The sequence below is a fragment of the Netta rufina genome (assembly GCF_964035555.1).
Source record: "Netta rufina genome assembly, chromosome: 3".
NCBI classification, from domain to species: domain Eukaryota; kingdom Metazoa; phylum Chordata; class Aves; order Anseriformes; family Anatidae; genus Netta; species Netta rufina.
This window is the reverse complement of record NC_140125.1, coordinates 120905150-120923674: the sequence shown is the minus strand read 5'-3', so window position 1 is coordinate 120923674 and position 18525 is coordinate 120905150. Positions and strand designations below refer to the sequence as shown.

Sequence of the window (18525 nt, the reverse complement as noted above, 5' to 3'; positions counted from 1 at the left end):
AAAAAAACTGGTGTGGAAGCGTTCAGTGCCTGGACCCCTAAGAGTTTGCTCTCAGGGAATGCCAAAATGTTAGAGAGCAGCACGACTGTTGGGTTTTACTTCTGCTATGGTGTCTTCTAATGGAATAAAAATTGGGGCTTCCAGCTTTGTTACTTTTTAGAAAGCACAAAGATGGCCCCGCACAACTGAGTGTCGGCAGGTGGGTGCTGTCAGGCACTGCTGCTTGAAGCACTGAGGCTGGTGAAAGGCTCTTAGGGCAAAAATGTTACGTTGGGGCTGTAGTTTTCCTAGCAGAGACATGGGAAATTACACGGATACGGAAAGGCAAAGATTGAGGTGGGCGTGGAAGCAAGAAGAAGGGAAGGAGTGGGGTAGGGCAGGAAGAGACTCAGCAAGGAGCAGAATGTGAGCTGGAAGCCAAGGCCTTTAGACTTGTTGCTTTGTTTAATAAAAAGTCAGTGTCCAGGCTGCTGAGTAAGGCTGTCATTTGTGCCACTGTGCTCTCAGAGCCGGGTAGCACAAGCCCTGTGGCTGACTTCAGGTGTGTCCGAACCCCGAGGTTCAGCTCCAGCACTCAGGCTGCTCCCTGAAACTGCCGGGTGCTGTCCCCTCGTGTGCAGGATTACTGCTGGTGACAGCAGCAAAGGAAGCAGTCAAGTGCTTCTGTCTGACAAGGACCTAATGCTGTCAAAGATATTCTCTCAATAATGAGAAGTTTGGATCAGAAAGCTGCCGTTCGGAGTTGCAGTTCAGCACAGAGAGGCGCTTCTACAGGATACGTAAGCCCTGATTCTGAAATAATTGGGAAAGCTAGAGACGTGTAACTGTCACACCTTCATCCTTGCTGAATATTAAGTATTTAAAGGCTGCCAGCTCTGCAGAGGTGCACCACGCTGAGCACTTCTGCTGCAGGCCAGCGGGAGTTCATTGAGGTGTTCAAGCGCTCAGTTTTATGCACGGGGGCTGGCTGTATTTGAGAGGTCTGCCGCTGTGTGAGCAGTTCTCGGGGCACGAAAAATCAACATTTCTGGTGTCTTAATCTGCACGGTGTCTTTGCCATCTGGTTGTTCTTACTCCTTATGACCTGGAGGGAAAAAACTGGGGGCGATTCTCCTGAGGAACATGAAATGGGTCATTACTGTGAGCAGGAGTGCTGGATGCATGAGGCTCTTGCCTGTGTCGTTGTGTTAGTAATTCTGCTGTAAAATGGCATTAAGGCTGCTGGAGTGAAAGTAACTTCAGATTAGACTTTCCAAGAAGCTTCTCATGTCAGGCTGCAAAGTACCTCAGTTATCCACTTAAGTGACGCTTCGTGCTGGAGCTCCTCTGCTGGTCTGATGGGTATCCCTGGCGTGTTCGTGCCTCGTTATGGTGGATATTGGCGTTAATTGAGGTGTTCCCGTTCATACAGCACTCCTGGAGAAACCCCTTGGTATTGGTTTTGCCTTAGGAGGCTCATTCCCTGTGTATGGGGTCCTGCTTTTTGTTGGATCTCGAGTGTTATCCCAGTGCTCACTTCAGTTTTCCCGTTGTGATGTACAAGTTTATGTGCACTCAGTGTAGAGTCAGTGCCCTTTCTCTACAAGAGTTTGCCAGCTTCTGGGTGAAACACTTAGCAGGTAGAGCTAAAGCACAAAGCTGACGTGCAGTCGTGCTCCGATGATAGCACGATGCTGGAGAGCTTCAATTTGCCTTTGTTATTTAACCCAGGAACTCCTCAAAAACAAACAAACAACAAAAAAGTGGTTTTTTTTTTTTTTTTTTGTAACTTAGAAACAACTTTTCTGTTGTTTAGCTTTGTGGTGGTTGAAAACACTGCTGTGACTTACCTGTCTGGAGCAAAACTATGCAGACAATCCCTTAAATCCCAAAAGAGTAATAGTGTCAGCTGGAGCCACTGCAGTGCGTGGAGCGTGATTGTTGGCAGCTGTAGTTTTGGGATTCATTTTGTCCTCCAATGTTTTGGCCTCTGTAGCATTGTTTCTGTAAGTGTGTGTGTCTAGAGCACGAAAAACCTCAGGCTTCTAAGCGCCAGGCAGGAAGCTGCTTCGTTTCCCATGTCACTGAATGCAGCCCAACCAGGGTTTGCTCGGCGAATGCTGGGAGCTGGGAGAATCTGTGTCGCAAAACAGCACTTAATCCTTTTCAGAAAGGAAGACTTCACACTTAGACTACACAAATAAAAAGGAAGGGGAAGAATAACTGACGTTGGGATGGTGGCAGTCCTGTCTCCGTGCCGTTGTCTAATTCCACTTCCTGGATACACGAGCTCTTTATTTTCAGGGTAGGGTCTGAAGAATGATTTCTGCCAGTCTTTGTTAGGACTCAGGAAAGAGCTGGTCAGCTAGGCGTGTAAGTGAGCCTGGACTTTGAGCAGTGTGGAGATCCAAAAGTAGAGCAGCTGCTTGCTGCGTGCTGGGGGAGATGTGTAATCCTGTCTGTTATCTCGTTGTAGCATGCCAATGAAGATGTGGAGAGGATGCTGTTAGGAAACAAGTGTGACATGGAAGATAAAAGAGTTGTTCCTAAAGCAAAAGGTGAACAGGTAGGTGTGGACGAAAACTTATTTATCCAAGTAAGCAAATCAGTGCCAAGACTTCCTGCCATTGTCGGGTGGTTTAAGTGCCACGCGGGGCATGCCAGGGAACAAACAAGGGTTTGCTGCCTTGTGAGCGTAAGGAATGTTTCCTGGAAGTTGCGTTGTGAACAACTGCCCTGAACGGAGTGAGTTCAGCTGCAATTCCTTCTTTTTTGGAGAGCTAAAATCCTGCAAGCAACCTTTGTTAAGCTGCTTGTCGTGTGACTGATTTGAGCGGTATCTGTCCTCGTGTTCAGGCATCAGCGTGTAACTTAATACACTTTGACTGCTGTTTCTGGTTTAAATTCTGAATCTTTTGTGACATTTTGCTTAGCTAGTACTTCTGATGCCTGCCACACTGAAAGTATTACATGCTCTTAAATGTTACTAATCCCAAAGTTACAGCAGCATCAGTTGAATAACACCACAATAACTCTAACCTTCTTTTTTCTTTTTTTGGTTTAGATTGCTAGGGAGCATGGTATTAGGTTTTTCGAAACTAGTGCAAAAGCAAATATAAACATTGAGAAGGCATTCCTCACATTAGCAGAAGACATTCTTCGAAAGGTAGGTGATCACAGGATTTGTTTGGGAAAAAAAAATCCTAAAATGTCAACGTCTGTTTCTTTTGATGTTCACCTGAATTGTTGTGGCTTTTTACTTTGGTATGCTAAGACAAACAAGTCCCTGAAGGAAGACTATTGTACATCTAAAGCTTCTGAAGCTTGTTTGATGTGTCATTATTGTACTGGTGCTATCTAGGGGGAGTAGCATACATCAAAGCACCAAGGAACTCCTGGTTGCTTGGTCCTTAAACTCGGTGGTATCACACGCGTGCTTGCAGTTAAAACATTTGAATTAATTTGGAGGAGAATTGTCCTTTCCCTGCCACCCTCATTCTTTGCTGCTTTGTGGAGAAGGAACATGAATGTTCATCACTTCCTCTCTGATGCTTGGAGTTATTTTAATCCTGAGGAGACTGAAGTCACTGGAACTCAGGGATGAGCCCTGGTGTTGCTTTTCTGTTCTGTCTTTCCAGTCTGTGTGGGGTGGGCCACACGGTGTCCTCAGATTTCTCTTCTAAATAGCCAGCGTTGTCCCTCTGTAAAACTAGAGCCAAAAGATTTGACAAGTCACAGCAACAGAGAATCCATCAGAACCTCAGTAGGCTCTTCTGGTGGCCGTACTTCAAAACTTCCTGCTTTAAACATGGGCTTTATTTCAGAATGCAGTTCTCAGTATAGTTGTTGACTCCTGTGAGGGCCTTTTCCCTCAAATAAAGGAATCCTGTCTTTTCCCCTCTCCTGCCCTGCCATATTAGCATTTGCCTTTTTTTTTGCCAGTTTTGCCTTTAGCCATTTCTGTCAGTACCCAGAGTTGTCTAAAAAGTCTGAAGTTTCTGCCAGGCCACTGAATGCCTAGACCCATCGCTTCTACCTCGTCTCAGTGATTGCCCCTCCAAGCCTCTGTGTTTCATTGGAAGCCTTGACGGGCAGGTTAAATTGCAGCTGAGAGAAGAACGTGGATCACCAGGGCTTCCTGGTGGCTGCTTCTCTCTCCTGAAATACACCGTGAAGGGGGCTGTCATTGCTGAGTCATGTACCCAAAGCTTTGTGTGCCCAGAGCTACGAGATATCGCTGTCCTTGGATCCCTGGTGTCTGTCAAAAGTGGGAAAAGCATCGCCTTCCAACAGCTGCCACTGTTTTGTTGCTGAATCGAGCTGAGCAGACGTGCAGGTGGCTCCAGGGCTGATTTTCAGTTAGTTTGTGTTCTCCTCTACCAAGGACTTGATTAAACCCCGTGCTGGCGTGTCCCTGCGTGCCATCAGCTCACGTCTCTGGCACTGAAACTCTGCGAGCTCGAGAGGCGTGGGTTGGCCAACTCCAGCACGTGTGCTTTGTTCCGAAATGTTTACATATTTTTGCTGTGCTCCAGGTTAGCAGTAGGGACGGGATCATCTTCCCCCACGTGAATGCTATCAGTAACATTGTCTGGGTTAATTGGTTGGAAATTCAGTGCAAGGTCACTGCTGAATCTTTCCTCAGCCCTTCTGAATACGGCTCTGCTCAACGTGCCCTGGGCACAGCCGGAGTTTGGAGTTGTTTCTTCATCAGTTTTTGACAAGCTGTATGTGAGGAAGCGACTGAAAATCGTTGGCCTCTGGTGAACAGGAGGGTTCCTAGCCTTAATGGGTCCTGCTGCACCTCCTGACCTTTACATTTTCACTCGGGGCATTTGTCTGAAGAAGGGGCAGGGTGGGCGATGGCTTGCAGTTGGTTGCAAGGCTGCGGAGTAGAGAATAAGAGAAGGAATGCAGGGACTGAAGCGCTGTATTCGTATTCTCATGGATGTTTAGATTAGTTTCTAAACAGCTGAAAGTAGACGCTAGCGTCTGATCAAAACCAGGGGACTTCAAGTTTTGTTTTGGTCAGACCGAGTTTACATCCCATGGTGCAGATGAGATGTTTTGTGCGCTGCCTTGGAATCTGGTGTCCTGACTAACTGGAAGGCAGATGCTTTTGCTTTGCATTTTTTTTTTTCTTTACCCATAAATAAAATTGCTCTGTCATTTTTAAGGTCATTAGTGCACATGATTTAACTTCAGCTCGTGTAAGTCGCACGCTGTGATTTACTCCCCCAAAGTCCGAGCGTCAGTTCTAAAAGCGGGATCTGGAAATAATTCGTGTTTACTTTGGAGCAGTCCGAGTTTGAAAGCTTTTCCCAGATTTCTGCTCGCTGTTGATTTAAAACAACAGCCACAAAAAAAAAAAATCCTGAGGCTGGTTCTGCACGCTTCTGCTGGCGAGGGAAGGAGGATTCCCTACATTTCTGTCGAGCTCTCTGTCTGTGGTTTATTCGGGATGTTATTTGGTGGTGTCAGTCCTTCTGTAAGCCTCTGCCTCTCCGGCTCTGAATGCTCTTTTTCAGAATGTCTCGGGACTTCTCTAACCTTCTTGCTTGTTTCGTTGCAGACCCCTGTAAAAGAGCCCAACAGTGAAAATGTAGATATCAGCAGTGGAGGTGGGGTGACAGGCTGGAAGAGCAAGTGTTGCTGAACGTTCTCCTATATCACCAATCGCCATCCACCGCTCCTTTTTTCTCGCTGCAAAACAAACCACTCTGCCCGTTTTTAACCTTAAACCGATGTTTTGTTCCTCATCTTAACAAGCTCCTGTCTCCCTTTGTTTTTCTGTTTAGGACAGCTTGCGTACTATAATTTCCTCGACATGTATAGGAAAATCATCTCCGTGACTTCATTTTTTTAATGTACCTGCTCAACTTACCACTACGTTTTGGTTGTATTATAGTCCCGTTCCTCCTGACATTAAAACATATAGCAATCATATTCAACTCTACTCTGCAAATTGTATAAGAATAAAAGTTAGAATTAACAATTTATTTTGTACAACAGTGGAATTTTCTGTCATGGATAATGTGCTTTGAGTCACCATGTTCTCTAGAAGCATCAGCAAAAGAGCCAGGAAAACACTCATTTTCGCCTTGAGTATGTGAATGGGGTTTATTTTGTCCTGTGCCTTATGTGGAAAGGAACTTTTATTTTCACTTTTTGTTTCTCTTCTGGTGGAAGCATGTGCAGGAGACATACCATCCATTCCCGATCGTTTTAAAATACTGAACTCTTTTGTGGTTGCTTTCTGTAATTGTTGGTGTAATGCATCGAGGACAAAGGGTGGTGCAAAAAATACTGCATTTAATCTGCTCTGTCTCCTTTTTGGTGATCTCCCCATTCGGAACTGTTCCTGCTGCCATTTTTTTTCCTCACTCGCAGCTCTTTCCTTTTGCCTGCATGCTGCTTTTATTTGCTTTCCTTCATGGTGTGATGTGTTAATTAAAAGGATGGCAACGTGGTATGTTTGCCAAAAATTTAATACAAAGCACTGATTTAGCTTTCAAGGTAAAATGTTGACGATACCTACTAATTTCCCTCTAGCCAATGTCAGTTCACTAGTATATCTTCTCTCCTCCTGCATAGCCATTGGGTTTTATGATATGGAAGAGTTATTTGCATGCACTAGTTTTCTATGGAGGGTGATGTGGTTGTCTACTTTATGTGTATGAATATAACATGCGATTCCCAAACTGACAGCAGTTAACATGAACTTTTCAGTTCTGTCTCTCACTGTTAGCCGCTCCAACGAGATGTTCGGTAGCCTAGCAAGAGGCTGAGTACAACTAGATTTAAAAAAAAAAAAAAAGGAAAAAAAAAAAAAAAAAAGGAAGAAAAAAAAGTCGGCAGTTTAATTTATTACCTCCCTGAAAACTTTTCCACTTTCCAGTGTTAGAAGCTCCGAGTCCTTCGTGCTGCGGTCAGTCTTGGCTCGCTCCCGGGGCACGGGCAGGCGGGCTGCGCCGCCGCGTCCCCCCCCCAGGCACTCGTGCCCTGCGGTGGCTTCGGGTGTGAAGTGAAAGGAAGGGGGTTAACGACTGCCAGCCCCAATTCTTGGGCTGCTCCCGCTGAGCTGGGTGTCCGGGCTGCAGGAGCAGTCGTGCGTTCACTTGCCTTGCCTTTAGATCACGGCGCAGGAGAGCTGCTCCAGCCAAGGACACAGAGATGCTCCAAACAGCCGCCTCCCCCCGGCCCCGCGGTCCCTGAAGCTGGACAAGCCTCGCGCCTCCCTCTTGCCCGCTTGGGTTTTGGACTTTCTCCAGTCAATAAAGCAGTAACTAACGCTGATTTAATTTTCATGAAATGACAGTGTTTTAACACGGAAATTCTAGTTTTTAAAACCGCTTCCCGTGTAGTAACTCGGCCGGCGTGTCTCCCTTTTCCCCGTGTGTTGGCATTTTGTCTCTGTGTCAGCCCTTCCCAGCCGTGTGGCTGGTGTGGCCAGGCGGGCCCGGGACCCCCGTGGGCAGACGGCACAGGTCGGTCCCCCCCGCGCTGTGCCCGCGGTGGCCAGCACTGTAAATAGCGTCCGGCTACCTTCTGGTGAAACCTGCACTTTTCAACATGATCAAAAAGGGAAAATGGAGAATAGACATCAATTTTTTTTTTTTTTGTATAATCTTTGTTTTAAACATGAGCTTTTTATTTGCTTCCGGGGGGCTTGGCTCCTTCTGTGTAAATCTGTCGGGGTCATCCCTAGGCGCTGCGCTCGTGGTGCCCGGGCCAGGGGAGCGCAGCCCCCTCCTTACCCCCGCAGCACACGCAGACAGGTCTAGGTGGTCCTCTTCTATAAAAACATGAATTTTAACCATGTGGCTTGGTTTTGTTTTGTTTTGGGAGTGCAAAGGCCCAGCTGAGGAGGAGTGAGCACCAAGAGTCAATTCTGATGCTAAAAAAAAAAAAAAAAAAAAAGTAATAATAATGGTGTTGGAGGAATTCGCAGTAACTTTATTTCTGCCGGTATCTAAATTTACCGCTCGCTAGCCAACTAACTGCTTCTGGCACCTGCGTGTGGAAACCCCCCCGACCCCGGGTGGGGATTGAAGCCGAAATCTGCCCGGACCCCCCCGGAGCCCCTTGAGCCCCCCGGGCGCCGCCGCCGCGCTGGATCCGGCCGTGCCAGCAGCCGCGGGCTCTCGCGTCCCCAGCCGGCAGCGGAACAACCCCAGTGCTACCTTTTTGTCATGGCAAAAATGTAACTTAATTAAATTGGTAATGATGAACTAAACCCCGAGGTTGGGTCTATTGTATGAGCGCGTTCCCTGCTCTGGACGTGGCGTGGCCGGGGCGGCGCGGGGCGAGGTGAGGTGAGAGCCGCGCTTCGTCCGGCCGGACTTGGATGGTGGAAAAACAAAAACAGCATCGACTTCAGGTCTAGGATTAATTCCCATGCCTACAATTTTTTTACTTAATCTTTTAATATTTTTGCTACTCCACTCTGGCTTTTTATTTAAAACACATTCTTTTGTACCACTTACTGTATCAAATTGTATAAAAGATCACTGTCCCATTCTTGGTCATACCAAGAGCAAATAAAAGCTTTTATAAACTTGCACTGGTTACTTCCTGGGCCCCTGACCGGCGCCTTCCCCCGTCCCCTGTGCTGGCTGCAGCCCCCCCGGCTGCGTTACCCAACCCTTCAGAGCTGCTCCCTGCTGTCAGGAACCCAATTTTGGCACAGCCATTTCTTGGTTTTGCACCGAGAAAGTGGCAGCCGCTTCTCAGGGCTGGGGACGGGCTGCGGGGACTGTCCTTGGGGGTGAGCGAGTGCCCTGAACTCCTCCTCGAGGCTGGGGGGGGGGGGAAATTTTGGAAACCCCTGGAACGGGGGCAGCCTCCTGGGTGGGTTTCCACCTTGGGGGAGCCACGCGTGCTCCTCCGTGCTCCATGTCACCACCGCCACCAACCCACGGCCCCTGTCCTGCTGGAGGCACCCCGGGGCCCGCTGGCCGTGCTCGTGGTCTAAAATTTTGGGTAGACCCAAAATGTGGTGTGACGCCAAGAGTTGGACTCGATGATCCTCAGGGGTCCCTTCCAACATGGGATATTCTGTGATTTTATGATTCTGCGTGCTCAACAGCACGGATCAGCTCCGTGTCCCCCGAGCAGTGGGGAGCGGGTTCCCCGAACCCCCTGCATGCGCTTTGGGCCATGCCCAGCTTGGGGACATCATTGCCTGTCCCTGTCCCCATCCCCCTGCCACGGGGGGGGGGTCTTGTTGCTTCCCACTGCCGTGGTGTTGGTACCCGGAGGGGTTTTGTGCTGCTGCTGGGGTCACAGCCTCGGGTGCCCATCGGTGCCACCACCACGGTGCCACCCACGGGAGGTGGCAGCTCCCAGCCTGGCCCCAGCACCGGGCTCCCTCTGCTCCTTTGGGTTCCCCATCCCAAATCCCCACGGGTAAGGGCTGGGGGGGGCACTGAGGTGCTGCAGGAGCCCCCCCCTGCCCCACAGTGACCACGAGCATGTCCCCAACACCCGGGGACCTTCCCCCAGTGCCCCCCAGCTGGGGTGGCCTCGAGCCACCGCTCGGTGTCGGTGCCGTCCATGCGTGTCCAAGGGAGAGGGGCCCAGTGTGGGGGGGGCACAGGACCAGGGGGGTGCTCCTGTGGCTTTTTGGGGTGACATCCCCAAAAAGCCCATTTTTGGGCTTTCTGGGACATCCCCAGCGGGACGCAGCACCCCAAGGAGCTGGGGGTGCCCCATCCTGGGGGGTGCCCAAGGCCAGGCTGGATGGGGCTGGGGGGGGCTGGGGGGGGGGCAGGGGTCGTGCCCATGGCAGGGGGTGGCACTGGTAAAGGGGGGGGGGGATCTGAGGAGGACCCCACCAGCCCAAACCCCTCTGTGAACCCCCCCTCCTGCAGCTGCGGGGGCACCGGGAGGGGGCTGACCTGACCCCCCCCCCAGTAAATAAATAAATAAATAATAAATAAAATAAATAAATAAATAAGTAAAATAAATTAAAATAAAATAAATTAAAATAAAATAAATAAATAAATAAATAAATAAATAAATAAAATAAATGAATAAATAAAATAAAATAAATGAATAAATAAAATAAAGTAAAATAAAGTAAAATAAAGTAAAATAAAATAAAATAAAATAAAATAAAATAAAATAAAATAAAATAAAATAAAATAAATGAATAAATAAATGAATGAATAAAAAAATGAATGAATGAATAAATAAATGAATGATTAAATAAATACATAAATGAATATCCGAGCCTGGAGCTCCCCCCGTTCCTCCCACACCCCCTCACCCAGCTTCGGGGGGTGTGTGTGTGTGTGTGGGGGGGGGGGCTTCACCCCTTCACATCCCCCAAAAACCCATCCTTCACGTACCCCAAATCCGAGGGGCGAGCAGCCTGTCCGTATATAGGGGGGGGGGTGGAAAATTACAGGGGGGGGGGCTCCGCAGCCCCCCGGGGGAGCCCTCAGGGGCCGGCCAAAGGCTGAGAGCCCCGCCGCGGGGGCGGCTCCCGGCTTCTTCTCCCCCCCCCTTTTCTCTCTCTCTTTTTTTTTTTTTTTCCTTTTTTTCTTTTTTTTTCCCCGCTCTTGGTGGCGATGGAGCCCGGCGCTGCCTCTGCCCCCCCCCCGGGTCCCCCCCATCGTGTCCCGGGGGCTCGGTGAGGGGGGGGGCGATGCGGGGGCCATGGAGCAGCTGGCGGCGGGGCTGGCCCGGCTCCGCTGGAGCCCCGCGGCGCTGCCCCTCGACGCCATCGTCAGCAAGTGCCGCCTGCCCACGCTCGTCTGCCTGGGGCAGGGTGAGGGCTGGGGGGGTTATTGGGGGGGTGGGGGGGTGGTTGGGGGAGTGGGGGGGTTATTGGAGGGGTGGGGGGTGTGGGGGAGCAGGGGATGGGGGATGAGGGGTGGGGGAAGAGGGATGGGGGCAGAGGGATGGGGAGAGGGGCCGGGGGGGGTGCAGGGGATGGGGATGGGGATGGGGGATGAGGGGTGGGGGGGGAGCAGGGGATGGGGATGGGGATGAAGGGACAGGGATGGGGACAGAGAGAGGGGCTGGGGGGAGCAGGGGATGGGGGCAGAGGGACAGGGACGGAGGGATGGGGCTGGGGACAGAGGGATGGGGACAGGGGACAGGGGGAGCAGGGTATGGGGGCAGAGGGATGGAGAGGGGGACAGGGGGATGGGGGCAGAGGGACAGGGACAGGGGCCGGGGGGGTGCAGGGGATGGGGGGAGAGGGATGGGGGATGAGGGATGTGGGGGGGGGGAGCAGGGGATGGGGATGGGGATGGGGATGAAGGGACAGGGATGGGGACAGGGGCCGGGGGGGAACAGGGGATGGGAGCAGAGGGACAGGGACAGGGGCTGGGGGGGTACAGGGGATGGGGACAGGGATGGGGACGGAGGGACAGGGACGGAGGGATGGGGACAGAGGGATGGGGACAGGGGACAGGGGGAGCAGGGTATGGGGGCAGAGGGATGGAGAGGGGGACAGGGGATGGGGGCAGAGGGATGGGGACAGGGATGGGGACGGAGGGACAGGGACGGAGGGATGGGGACAGAGGGACAGGGACAGGGGATGGGGGCAGAGGGACAGGGACAGGGGCCGTGGGGGGCAGGGAATGGGGACAGGGATGGGGACAGAAGGACAGGGACAGAGGGATGGGGGCAGAGGGATGGGGACAGGGGACAGGGGGAGCAGGGGATGGGGGCAGAGGGATGGAGGAAGAGGGACAGGGACAGGAGCCGGAGGGGTACAGGGGATGGGAGCAGAGGGATGGGGGATGAGGGGCTGGGGGGAGCAGGGGATGGGGACAGGGATGGGGACATAAGGACAGGGACAGAGGGATGGGGACAGGGATGAGAAATGTGGGGGGATGAGGAGGGCAGGGACGGGGACAGAGGGGATGGGGAGTAGGGGGTGCAGGGGACAGGGACAGGGGGATGGGGACAGGGACGGGGTCAGGGAGCAGTGGGGGGCTGGGGGGTCGGGGGGGGGACTGAGGGGCAGGGAGAGAGGGATGGGGAATTGGGGGGGCTGGAAAAAGAGGGGCTGGGAGGGGGGAGGACTGCAGCGGATGGGGACGGGCAGAGGGACGGGGATGGAGCTGGAGGGGCTGGGGAGCCACGCAGGGGGCTGGGGGGGGGGTCCCTGTAGTGCTCCCCCCCCCCAAGGCACAGGCTGAGGGTGGGGGGGGCACAAAGGGGCCGCCTGTGCGGGGCTGTGGGGGCCAGCACCAGCCTTTGCCCATTGCCCTGGTAACTGTTGCTGAGATTTCGGGACGGAGGCGCCCGGCACGGCCGCGGACCCCCCCCCCTCCTGCACCCCAAATGCTCAGGGATGGAGGCGCAGAGCCCCTCAGCCCCCCCCCCCCCCCCAAACCCATCCCTGGTGGTCCCCAGCCATGGAGCGGGCTCAGCCCCGGGTCCCCCCCATTTTGCCCTGGGGTGGCCCCAGCTCCTGCTCACATTTTTGGCTGCTTTCCTCACCCCCCCAGCCTGGCCCCATTATCCTGCAAGCTGGGGGGGGGGGGCTATAAGGGGTGAGGGTGCCCGGGGGGTCTTTGGGGGTCTTTGGGGGGGCTCAGGGGGGGCAGCTTCAGGTCAGTGCCTGGGGATGTGCGGGTGCAAGGAGCTGAAAATGAGCTGTGTGTGTGTGGGGGGGGGCTGGTTGTGCTGACCCCAACCAGGGACAGGGACAGGGATGGGGACAGGGATGGGGACAGGGACGGGGCACATCCAGGAGCACCCAACCCTATTGCACGGTGTCGGGGCCAAGCAGGGTGTTTGGGGTCAGGCTGAGCCCCCCGGGAGCAGGACGCATCCCCCCTGGATCCGGCTGCAGCCTGGGGGTGCCGGGACCCCCCCATCCCCATCCCCATCCCCATCCCCTTCCCCTTCCCCTTCCCCGAGCTGCCTCGCCCCGGCCCGCAGCCCGGACCCCGTGTCAATAAACTTGTTGTTCGGCCGCTGCTGCAGCCTTTCAAGAGGGACAAAGAAAATTGTTTCCAGGGCAACTGGCGGCTCTTGGCAGCGGGCACCTGCTCACCCATCGCCCGCACCCCCCCCCCCCCCCCATGGGCTCCCCCCGTGGCCGTCCCCATGGCCACGCTGTCCCCTCCATCCCCCAAAAGCAAAATTGGGGGTGCCCTGGGTGTGTTTTAGCCCTTGGCATCGCCGCTTTGTATTTTTGGGGCTGTTTCTTGCCTAGGAAAGTGTTTGGGGGGGGGGGTTGAGAGCGGCTTGTGGGGTCGGGGGTTCAGCCCCTAGTTTTGGGGTAGGCGCTCCCCAGGCTCTGGCAATTGGGATGCTGCTGTCCTGGAGGGGGGGCTGGCACCCATGGGTGGGCTCCCCAGGGGTCAGCTTGTCCCTGTCCGTCCCCCCCCCCACCCAGGGGAGTCGGTGGAGGGGGTGAGCGCCCAGGACGTGCTCCTGATCCACTCCTGCCGCCAGTGGACGACGGTGACGGCCCACAGCCTGGAGGAAGGGCACTACGTCATCGGCCCCAAAATCGACATCCCCCTGCAGTACCCAGGTGGGGACGGGGCCGCGAGGGAGGGGGCAGGGTGGGCTCGGTCCCCCCCCGTCAGGAGGAATTGGGGCTGGGGGGGCTCCACGGTGGGGTGAGCTGAGCGAGGAGCTGGGGGCTGCTGGTGGTGTGGGTGGCATCCAGCCTGGAACGGGGGCGAGGAGGGACTGGGGGGACTGGGATGGGATGGGGGGGACTGGGATGGAGACTGGGACATGGATGGGGATGGGATGGGATGCAGAAGGGAATGGAGACAGGGATGGGATGGGGATATGGGATGGGGATGGGATGGGATGGGGATATGGGATGGGGATGGGATGGGATGGGATGGGATGGGATGGGATGGGATGGGATGGGATGGGATGGGATGGGATGGGATGGGATGGGGATGGAGACAGGGATGGGATGGGGACAGGGCTGCAGATGACGATGAGGATGGGGATGGAGACAGGGACGGATTGGGATGGGGACAGGGACAGGGGTGAGATGGGGACTGGTAAGGATCGGGGATGGGACGGGGACAGGGACAGGGACGAGCCGGGGCTGCTGCAGCAGCTGAAGGTGCTGAGCTCACCGCGGCCGCCGTAGCCAGAGCCTTAATGACCTCTCTAAGTGCTCGCCATGGCGGCAACGAGTCCTGCTAATAAATAAATCATGGGAAAGGCAGCGGGGGAGGGGCAGATCGCCCATCCCAAGGGGGTCAGGGCATTTGGGGGGGGGCACACAGTGTGTTAACCACCTCGCTGGGGCACAGGGCAGCTCCTGCCCCGGTCCCCGTCCCTTTGCTCGGGCTCCGTGTCCCCGTCCTCCCCCAGCTTTTTGTGTCCCCTCCGAGCTGGCCCGAGCGGAGCAGCCCCGCGCGGCGGCGCCGAGTTAATATTCCCATCAGGTCCCGTCCCCGCCACGCTGGTGCTAATGAAGGCAGAGCTCCTGAATGCAGCCCTCCGGCTCCCAGGCTGTGCCTGAACCCCATACACCGCTGTCTGTAGGGTTTGGGGGGGGCAGGAAGCCTTCAGTAGCCATCCTTGGGGCATTTTTTGGGGTTGTTTTGGGGCGTTCTCTGCCCCTCTGGGGGTGCTGCAGGGAATTGGGGAACTTGGTGCCCCCGGGGGTTTGTGCTTTGGGAGGGGAGAGCTTGGGATGAACCCAAATGGGACGGGGACTCCAGGCTGGGCTCATCAGCAGCCACCCCAATGAATTGTGCCAGGGCTGGGGGGGGGGTCTCCCCGTGGTCCCCTCTGACCGCCCCGGGGCTGGGTGTCCCCTGCAGGGAAGTTCAAGCTGCTGGACCAGGACCGGGCGCGAGCCCGTGCAATATTTCAACAGCGTGGAGGAGGTGGCCAGCATCTTCCCCGACCGCGTCTTCGTCATGGAGGCCATCACCTTCAGCGTGAAGGTTGGCGTGGGGGCGGTGGGGTGGTGGTGGGGGGACAGCAGGGAGTGGTAGGGGGGGACTGGGGGCACTGGGGGACTGTGGTGGGGCAGCAGACAAATATCAGGGAATGGTGGTGGAACATCAGGAGATAGTGGTAGGACACAAGGAGGTGACAGTGGGACACCAGGAGATGGTAATGGGACATCAGGAGGTGGTGACTGGACATGAGGAGGTGGTGGTGGGACATTGGGGGGTGATGGTGGCACATCAGGAAATGGTGGTGGGACATCAGGAGGTGGTGATGGGACATTAGGAGGTGGCAGTGGGACACCAGGAGGTGGTGGTGGAACATTGGGAGGAGGTGATGAGACATCAGGAGATGGTGATGGAACATCAGGAGATGGTGGTGAGACACCAGGATATGGTGATGGGACGCCAGGAGGTGGCAGTGGGACAGCAGGAGGTGGTGGTGGGACATCACAGAGTGACGGTGGGACACCAGGAGATGGTGATGGGACATGAGGAGGTGATGGTGGGACATTAGGAGGTGGCAGTGGGACACCGGGAGATGGTGATGGGACATCAGGAGGTGATGGTGGGACATTGGGAGATGGTGATGGGACATCAGAAGGTGGCAGTGGGACACTCAGGACCTCAGTGTTGGTGGTGGGAGGTACGGGGAAGGCAGCAGGACACCAGGGGACGGTGACGGGGCACGGGGCGCCTGCTCAGCCGGCGGCTGTCCCCTGTGCAGGTGGTGTCGGGGGAGTTCAGCGAGGACAGCGAGGTGTACAACTTCACGCTGCACGCCGGGGACGAGCTGACGCTGATGGGCCAGGCCGAGATCCTCTGCGCCAAGACGGTGAAGGAGAAGTCGCGCTTCAACACCCTGCTGCGGAAGCTGGGCAAGGCGGCGGCGCCGGCGGCGGCGGCGGCGGGGGCCAAGCAGGTGAAGGGCAAGATGCCCTGCCTGATCTGCATGAACCACCGCACCAACGAGAGCCTCAGCCTGCCCTTCCAGTGCAAGGGCCGCTTCAGCACCCGCAGCCCCCTCGAGCTGCGGCTGCAGGAGGGCGAGCACACCATCCGCAGCATCATCGAGAAGGTGCGGCTGCCCGTCAACGTGGCCGTGCCCAGCCGCCCGGCCCGCAACCCCTACGACCTGCACGCCATCCGCGAGGGGCACTGCTACAAGCTGGTCAGCATCATCTCCAAGACGGTGGTGCTGTGCTGCATCCTCCGCCGGGACCAGCTGGTGCCTTTCCATTTCCTCCTGCTGGCCGACATGCCGCGCTTCCAGCTGCCCGAGGGGCTGCTCGGGGGGGACCCCCAGCTGGAGAAGCTGCTGCGGGACAGCGCCGCGTACTGCCACGAGCGCTTCAACCCCGACGAGTACTCGCGGGCGGTGCGCGAGGCCAAGCCCGATTTTTCGGAGGAGTGCGCCAGCCCCCGGCGCCTGCGGCTCTGCCTGCCGAGCTGCGCCCGCGAGGAGCTCAGCCAGCCCCTGCAGCGCCTCTCGCTCTGCTTCTACGGCGGGGGGCTGCCCCGCGCCCCCCAGGACGTGGCCGCACGCTGCCAGGACCCGCCGGGGGCCGGGACAGGGACGCCGCGCCAGCAGCCCGACTTCGCCGACCCCGAGAGGGAGTACATGACGCCCGACTGGGCCGAGCCAGAGTTCAGGACTCAGGAGCCGCTGGAGATCCCCTACGAGGAGCTCTGGAGCAACCAGGGCTTGGAGAGCTTCCCCTCGGCCGGTGGCACGGGGCGCCCCGACCTCGTCGCCTTCGGGGCCGCGTCCCCGCTGGGGTCCCCGCGCCGCCCCGGCGTGCCCAGGGAAGAGCCCCTGGGGGACGCGCCACCCCCGGTGCCACCCAAATCGGAGGCGGTAAGAGCTGTGGGATGCCCCCGGGACTGGGGGGACCCAGCGGTGTCCCCACGCTGGGAGCATGGGGGGGCACCCACCGTGACCTGCTGCGCCACAGGGTGTGGGGCTCCTTGCCACCCAGCTCCGTTTGGTTGCCCAAATCCTCTGCGCCCCCGCCCCGTGCCGTGGGGAACCCCGCTCCCGGCATCTCCCCAGCCCCGTTGCTCACCGGAGCCTCGTGGCTTGGTCGGGACCAGCTGGAAAACTGGGAGCCACTGGGGCCGGGCCCCCATTTCTGCTCCTCTCCCCCCCTGCACCCCTGGTTGGGGGGTCCCGGGGCAGCGTCGGCCCCACAATGATGTGGCCCTGACGGTGCTCTCCCCATTGCAGGTGAAGGAGGAGTGCCGGCTGCTGAACGCGCCCCCCGTGCCGCCCCGGGGCGGCCGCCCCCCAGCCCCCCGCAGCCCCCCAGCCCCCCTGCGCTTCCCGAAGCTGGCTCCTGCTCCCTCGCCCAGCCCCAGCCTCTCCTACTACTCCTCGGGGCTCCACGATGGGTGAGTGGCTCGGGGTCCTGGGATAACCCCCCCCGGGGCGGGATGTCCCCCACACCACGATTTTTTTTTGGGGGAGGGGGACACGGCACGGCCCTGGGGTGACGCTCACCTTCCTCCATCAGGTCGATCCCGCGGAGTGGCAGCGGTTCACCCTCACCTGACGCCTACTCCCTGTACTGCTACCCCTGTGCCTGGGGCGACTGCAAAGCCGGGGACCCCCCCGGCCGCCCGCTGCCCCCCGCCACCCAGCCTGGCCCCAGCGCCTGGTCGGACCCCTGGGCCTACGCCGAGGCAGGGGCCGGGGGGGGCAGCGGCCGCTCCACCCCGCTGCCAGCGGCCGAGCCCCCCCTGAAACCCTTCCGCAGCTGCCCCCGCCTCAAGCCCCCGCATCCCCAAAAACGCTTCGCCCCCTTCGGGGCTCTCAACCCCTTCGCCGCCCCGGCCGAGTGGCCGGAGAGCCCGGAGTGGCCCAAGCCGCCTTCGGCCCCGGCTGCTCCCTCTTCCTCCTCCTCCCCCGAACCCTTCGCCCCCTTCGAGGGGCTGGATCCGGCGGCCCCCCCCCGGCCCCCAAAAGGTTTCGAGGGGGACAGCATCGTCATCCGCGGGGCGGCCCCGCTGTCACCCGCTGTCCTGCGTGGGGCCGAAGGCGGCGTCGCCCGCCTCTACCTGGCGCAGGGCGTCATCGAGGTGCCGCCGGCGGCGCGGGGCGAAGGGGGGGCCCCGCCGGCTGCCCCCCGTCCCAGCGGGGACGGCTCGCCCTGGCTGCCCCCCGCTGACCTCTCGGCCCTGTCGGTGGAGGAGGTGTCCAAGTGCCTGCGCTTCATCGGCCTCTCCGAGGACGTCGTCAGCTTCTTCGCCCGGGAGCGCATCGACGGCAGCATCTTCGTGCAGCTGAGCGAGGAGATCCTGGCCGACGATTTCCGCCTCACCAAGCTCCAGGTGAAGAAAATCATGCAGTTCATCAAGGGCTGGCGCCCCAAGATTTAGCCGGGTGCTGGGGGGCACCCCAAAGCCCCAGCCACGCAGTGCCTCTCCCCGCTTACGGCTGCGGGGTTCCCTCCTCCCCGGGAGCTCGGCCCCGCTGCCGGGGGCTCCCCCCCCCTCCTCCCCCTTTCTGTTTTAACACTGGACAGTAATTTTGGCCTCACCGGGCTGGAAAATGTCGGAGTTTGCATTGACTGCTTTAACTTAATCCTTGTGGATTAGTGTAATAAACAGACGGGAGAGAACAAGCTGCCGGAGAAGCCCCTTG

General features: G+C 57.2%; 2 protein-coding genes across 2 annotated transcripts in view; both read left to right on the top strand.

Annotated features, from left to right (window-relative positions):
• RAB10 (RAB10, member RAS oncogene family) overlaps nt 1-8542 on the top strand; it is a 37731-nt gene extending 29189 nt beyond the window's left edge. Inside the window, exons 4-6 of the mRNA XM_084284937.1 lie at nt 2456-2545; nt 3044-3145; nt 5552-8542. Of these exons, the coding sequence (XP_084141063.1) occupies nt 2456-2545; nt 3044-3145; nt 5552-5635 (276 nt within the window). The 3' untranslated portion in view covers nt 5636-8542. The remainder of the gene's footprint in view (nt 1-2455; nt 2546-3043; nt 3146-5551) is intronic.
• A 2099-nt stretch (nt 8543-10641) lies between these two features.
• Nucleotides 10642-18260, top strand: GAREM2 (GRB2 associated regulator of MAPK1 subtype 2; the record flags this gene model as incomplete). The annotated part of the gene is given in 7 exon segments (XM_084284119.1): nt 10642-10753; nt 13346-13486; nt 14751-14778; nt 14780-14876; nt 15610-16740; nt 17110-17273; nt 17396-18260. Coding segments are annotated over 7 exon segments (2538 nt in total).
• Nucleotides 18261-18525: the final 265 nt, after the last annotated feature.